Source organism: Chinchilla lanigera, unplaced genomic scaffold (genome assembly GCF_000276665.1).
Source record: "Chinchilla lanigera isolate Chin_1 unplaced genomic scaffold, ChiLan1.0 scaffold00125, whole genome shotgun sequence".
Taxonomy (NCBI): domain Eukaryota; kingdom Metazoa; phylum Chordata; class Mammalia; order Rodentia; family Chinchillidae; genus Chinchilla; species Chinchilla lanigera.
Window position 1 is genome coordinate 348,496 of NW_004955526.1, and position 6,859 is coordinate 355,354.

A 6,859-nucleotide genomic window follows, 5' to 3' on the forward strand; every position below is an offset into this window, starting at 1 on the left:
GAAACCACTTTGAAGATATCAATATGTAATACAACAAGCATTGTTAATTTCCTACCACTTTGTTTGTAACTGTTTTGTCTGTACTGTTCTTTAGCTATTTTGTAAAAGGTTGTCTGTCTGTTAATGTTTTCCTCCTTGTATTTTTAAGATAAAAAAATTATGCTCTATTTAACAAAATAAACCTGAAGAAAGTTTTTTTTTTTTATTTAAAAAGCATAAGAATCATATCCAGATTAGATCTCCCATATTCTTTGGTATTAAAATTCAGGATATAAAATACTTCATTTTGAAAAGTTTAGTCACTGAATCTATAACAGTTTCCATTTATAATTGTCTTGCTTATTGAAAAAACAATGAATACATTAAACCAACCAATTATATGCTTGCAGTGGCAAACATCATCAAGTAAATACTCATTTGTATATTCATTTGCTACTGAAAATAGAGAATTTTTTAATGATCTTCTACCATCATCTTTATTACATTATATGAATAATCATCCAAGTCTTATACTAGCAAATCTTGTCATTCATTCTTTAAAAGTTTATATTTCATACAACTGTGTGCTTCAGTCTTTTTCAAAATATAGTATCTGGAAATTACTAATAGCATTAAATTAATGATAATAAAACCCAGTTTTATCAAAATGTTTTTTTGTTTCCTTTAAGAAAAAATATTATTTAAAAAAAACAGACATCTTGTTCCTTCTAAAAGTAGTAGTATGAAGACTGGTAAACTGGAAAAGCCAGACACTTCAAGAAACACCAGGGAACAATCAAGTTACTCTCATTCCTTTGATACATTCTTTGCTTGCTCCAATTCTAATTTCTCCATGCCCTTTCTTTCTTATGCAAAAATGTCATCCCTTAGTTTGTTAAACTGAATCTGAGAAAAAAAATTTAGGAACTGGAGCAACAATTTTTTATTTGCATAGACTCTTGTGATCATTAAATGATCAAGCAATTCATAGCTTCAGTGCTAACACTGTGACTGGGAACAGGAGGAGTACAGCCACAGTAAGATGCAGCTGTCTATCAGAAGGACTGCATAAAGACATCTTTGGCCATGTAGGCTCTGGGTTCTCTGGAAATAAGTCAGTTGCATTGCCAACATGACAAAGAAAATCGCAATGTTCAGAATTAAGAACAGTCGGGTATATGAAGCAGACAGTGACGAGGCTCTGCTGTGAGTAGTTGTCACCATCCGTGCCTGTCCGAACCGACCTTTCATCAAGCCTCCATTTTTATGCTTTTCATATGTTACATCTGCAAAATCTAAAAGGTCTTTCATTTCCTCATCTTCATCTATGGGTAGTTCTTTCTGTGCCAAAATCTGAGCTTTTTGTCGAATCTTTTTCTCATTGACTTCAATCTGTGCAAAAATATCAGGGACAGCATCCACAAATTTATAGTGTTTGCCTCCCCTTCGGCTTTTCTTTGACTTGCTCTGCTGTTGCTGTTGTTGCTGAGATATGGCAAAAATCCTGTCAATGGCCTCCTCAGTCTGTCTCTTATCTGAAAATCTTAGCAGGCGCTCAGCAGTCTCCCTAAAGCTCGCCGTGTTCCGGACTCGGGATAGGATCTGTTTTTCCAGCAGCTGGAACACTGGCTTAAAATGCTGCAGGTTTTGTTCCACGACAGCAGCATAGTCCTTCACCTCAGGGACAGAGGTGCTCTTGATGGCGGAACTCTGGTCAAACAGAATTTTCTGGCGATCTGCAATGACCTGTGCAAAGGCCGACTGTCCCATGGTTTCACCTGTCCACAGGTAAGTCGCATAGGCATGCTCACTGGTGGCTATAAACACATCCAGTCGTTGCCAGTCTCCATGGATGCTAAAGCTCTGCACATCCACAGATGGCCCTATGAAGAGGTAAGCTGCCCTGGTGATGGGCCGGCGGAGGTGCATGGTGACATTCACATAGTTTGTCCCATTGTAGGGATAACCTCGAGGGTATGTCATTGAGGCAAAGGTTGCTTTTTCACTGTAGCCAGTATCGTCCATCCAGTACATTTTATACAGACCATCTCGCTGCCTGATGAAAGCCCCATGGACCCCATCTACTACTGTCTCCTCGAAGGGAACATCCACATTATGGAAGAAACTCGCTGCTGTCTCAAGGGGGCTCTCCTCTCCCAGGTGTACCTGGTCTACAAGGAGGAGAAGCTGTGGGTGGAGGAGGATCAAATTCCTCTGAATGTTCTTCAGCTTCAGCTGGGGGTTATAAGCTCGCACAGCTTCTCCTCTGATGAAGACCACCCCATCTTTCTCCGCTGCTGCAACCACTCTCCCCTGGCAGTTCGCTGCCAGGTCATGCTTGTATTTCGACCATTTGGATGAGCAGTCTTCTGTGACCTGACCTTCCCAGGGAGAAAAGCAGCTTTTTGACACCGCTGGAGAAAACATCAAAACATTGTTGAAAAAGGTGTACTTTGGCCCATAAAGAGCCTCAGTAATGAAAGGCACACCATTGGGAGCAAAAGTAAAAGAGTTCTGGTCAGGATGTTCATGCCCTGCATTAAAATTCCTCCATCCTTTGATCCAATCTTTGTATTTGTTTTTGTGGACAATGTCATGTATTGCACGTCCCCCAAGTTTCCCTGACTTGAAGGAAAGGAAAGATCGATTGATTTCTGCAGGTAGTGCACTTCCATAGGTCACAACACCCCAGTCTTCGAAATAATGCAATGTAGGGGTGCCAAAATCTGGAGGAGGAACTGATTTCAGGCTGGCATCATACCTATAGGGGTTAATTTTTAAAAATTAAATGGTTTTCTGATGGAAGTGGAAATAACTTGCCAGAACTGTCATGCTACATGATAAAGCTGGAAGAAACAACACACAAATGCTACCCAGAATCATGGTCAGGTAGACAGTATTGCTGGTATTTCTGAAAACACACGAGTATTTGGCAGGCACAGGGAAAACCAGTGGTGACCAGAAAGGAGTGGAGGTTTGCAACTGCGATCCTTGGGTTTGACACTGAGCTGACTTTTGCTGCTAAACTCTGCCTGGACCTTCTTTACTTGACAATTTCAGAGCTGCCACTCAAATTACTGGGGCTCATAGACTTAACCATTTCATCTCCATTTCTAGTTGAAAGGCTCCCATTCTAGGAAACCTCATGCTAGGATCTGGACTCTAACAAGCCTTGAGTTGTAATGAAGAATTGTTCCATCCCAACTGATATTATTGAATGTTTGATTTAAAATCAGTTCTTCCTGTAAAAAGTTATCAATTAAAACAGAATAAAACTTCATACATTAGATATAATTAATTGCCAACTGCTCACCAAAGAATATAAACAGATGAAATTCCAGAAAACTATCTAATCTGGAGGGTTTACAGTTGTAGTTACCACTACCTAGGCCAGATCCAAAGATTTTGCTTTATTTTGCAGATTATGCCATGTTTTTTAGGTAATATTTTATGTATGGTAAATGTTTAATGATAAAATAATACAATAATTTATGGTTAAAAATTTACACTAAAAGCACGTTTTTAAAGTCAGAAAATCTCCAAAAAATAAAAATGGAAGTGACCGTTTATTTTTAATTTGGAGTAACTGCCTTGAACTATCATATGCTCTGCTGCTCAAGGGCAGAGAGGTTTTTGCCTACTGAGTCAATCCCCTGTGGTATAGTTATTCTTACTGGGGTTTGATCTTAGCCATTTCATCCATTGTTGTAGAGTCTCAGGTTCATGACATCAGAAATCATATTTCTACTGAGGTCTTATATAATATTGGTATCACTAATGTGATTTAACAAAAACAGACCCAAACTGAACTAGTCATCTTTCACTTCACTTTAGTTGGTTTTGTACACTTGATTTTTAACTACACTTAGACTTAGCATAAACCTGACTCCTACAGTCAGCATTATAGTCTGGTTGTTTACTTATGAGTAAGTATAAACACCATTATGTAGTTCCTCCATATCCCTGAAAGTAGGTTAATATACGTAATTCTTTTGTGAAAATAGTTTTTAAAATGCTAAACCACAGACAGTTACTACTTTACTAATATTTTTCTAACTGTTTAAACTTTGAAAAAAATAAAAAAAAATACAGAACACTCATTTTGGAGTTGGCTATAAATTTCAGTATCTCAAAAAGACGCCAAGGATTAATAATTAACTGGTTCCCTATAATTTTGATTTTCAACTTATTGGATGCCAACAATATATTTGGCAATACTTTCAAAGGAGATTCAAGCTTCTCCTTCTGGGCTTAAAAGATTACAGCAAAAAAATTACATGGTCCTTTTGTTATCAAAGTGAAGTTGTCAAAAACTTTTAACACTCTTCAAAGTTTAGGAACAGCTTTGCTATTAATTATAATGCTCCACTTACCAAAACAAAATAAGTATTTCACTATTTTTTTCTTTTTGATATGCTAATCAAAACAGTTTGGTCTAAGTTTTGTGGGTTTTTTTCTTATATTATTTTAAAAAATGATGTACAATCAAATCATGCTAACCTACGAAAAAGTACAAGCTGAGGACATCTCTAGTTCAAAAGAACCAAGAATTATGCACAGCAATTAGATCTTAAACATAAAGAAATGTTTTGAGCAGAGGTTCAAACATTATTATAAGTTGTATTGAAGCTGTACACACATAGGTGATATGGGAAGGGATTTTAAAAGGTTTTAGATTATTTTTTCTTTTTAAATACAAAAAAGTTAGTGCGCAGCAGAATAGTATTCCAGGTACAGTTTCTCTGTAAAGGCAGCCCACTACGTCATACCAGAGAAACTCCGTGTGCAGAGTGCACCAGCGCTGCCCTTTGGATGCAGTTCCTGGACCTTCCACCACACGGTTCCTTCTGATCTGGTCAGCCAGCCAGTTTCCACTGCCGTTCCGCATGACAAATTTATCCAGGAACACTAACTGGCTTTCTGGACCATAAAACCAGTTGTAGTTTGAGTCTGCAATAGCCACAGTCCTTTGAAACCCTGGAGAAGGAAGTTCGAACAATTTAACAGGTTTAAAACTATATACTCCTACAAAGATCTAAACAGTGATTTCCAACCTACTTGCAAATTATGATCAATTGTGTATCCTGGATAAATCTAAATGAAATCACAATGTCTGTATCTACCCATGCCATTAATCATAATGCCCCTGAAAGTCTTCCACAAACCTTGTGGGCAAGTTTGCATTCGTGATATGGCAACTTGCTCCTGATAACAAACATGCTACACCTAGGAATGTGTACACAGCCTGCCCCTCCTCACTTTTCAATGTGCACCCTGGGGATGATTCCATCTGCATCTAGGCAGAGCTATCTTCTTGTGGTCAGCAGTTCCTGAGCCTATAATGATACCAGCTTTCCCACAGCTCCATTTGCACTGTAGGCTAAGACAATAACAAAGGTGCTTCAATGCACCTCCAACAAAGGGGATGTTATACAGTATAACAAAGGGGATATTATACAGTATATAAAGTTCCAAATAAAAACCCAACTCCCAGAACAGAGTCTGACAGCATGTACTACTTGAAGTTAATGTGCAAGGATCAGAAAGTCGGGTGTCTTTATTGATTTGAATAAGCAAGAAAAACAAAAGAAAGACTGGATGTGCTCAAGGTACTCTTAAAAAGGAAGAATGGATGAAAACTGGGCTAGACAGAAATACTCACTACCAGGCCATCAGCTAGAGCAATATATATATATACATACATACACATATACAAACAAATAGAGAATGCAGTTGAAAATAGATGGACAAAACAGAGAACTTCTTCTAAAATGCTACCATGATTGTATTTAAATTTAAATTAGTTAATGATTTTACTTTCCAATAGCTTAGTAAATGCTCTTCCAAGTAAATCTTATTATAAATGTGACATTTGAAAAATCACATTTCAGGTCTATGAGTTCCTTGAAAGCAAAAGATGTTTTATTTCCCTTTAAATCCCCTGCTTAGTATGATGTCTGGCTTATAGATATTAAGTATAAGTTTGCTGAACTGATATGCACAAATATCCTTGTAAATGCTCCTCTTAGAGGTGCTCCTAATGCCATTTCCAGTTTAGGAAGTAGTCCAAATACAGTCCTAGCAGATCCAAGCCTGAGGTTCTGGCTGTTGCTAGGAACTATAAAGGTTCCTTGCTTTAAAGGTATGTGTTTTTTTACAAAAAGATAAACTGCAACACAGACCTCTCCTGTATGTGTAACAAACAATAAAGTAATATGGTTCTTAATGTAAAAGTCTAAACTAAATCTGAAGAACTTGCTCTACAGTATTTTTATAACTGATCTAACTCAGGAAACTTTATCTAATCTCTGTATATGCAGCCAGGACAAAAAGATTTAAGTACTGGATTCCTTGTTGCAGGTCTAAAATGATGAAATAAAAATTGTATTTCCTGGGGGAAAAAGTCTATCCTGGTGCAAAGTTACCTCCTAACCTTTTCTAATATTTCAGTCCTGTTTCAGAAATGAGAATTACAAAGCTTTCCTAGAAATAAATAAATTATTAAAGCCAGTTCTCTCAGAAGGCTAAACAGCAATACAACTTAGAAGTTTTATAGCAACTCTTTTTTTGCTTTTCATACTCTACACTATTTCAAATATTTAAAGAAAACACTAAAATACATAAATATAATCTTTCATTTTTTGAATCATTTCTGCAGTATTTGGAAAACTTTTAAAACTAAAATTACATAACTAAAAAGCTAAATTAAAAACTAAAAATTACAATAGGATTGATCAGGAATCGCAGAAAAAGGAAAACTGACAAATAACTATTAATGTTTATTTTATTTAGATGAATAAAAGTGAGTTTGTGAGCCTTGAAGCATATATAAGGTGTGTATTTATGTGTGTGTATATATATATATATATATATTGTGTGT

The 6,859-nt window shown here is 36.6% G+C and overlaps 1 protein-coding gene across 2 annotated transcripts in view; it reads right to left on the reverse strand.

The window, feature by feature from the left end:
• Window positions 1–177: 177 nt before the first annotated feature.
• The window catches only part of Dse (dermatan sulfate epimerase), a 44,656-nt gene continuing 37,974 nt past the window's right edge, over window positions 178–6,859 (reverse strand). For both annotated transcript variants that reach the window (XM_005409751.2, XM_005409752.2), the window contains 2 exons: window positions 4,749–4,956; window positions 178–2,740 (listed from right to left, as the gene is read on the reverse strand). In XM_005409751.2, coding sequence (XP_005409808.1) covers window positions 979–2,740; window positions 4,749–4,956 — 1,970 coding nt within the window. In that variant the 3' untranslated portion in view covers window positions 178–978. The remainder of the gene's footprint in view (window positions 2,741–4,748; window positions 4,957–6,859) is intronic.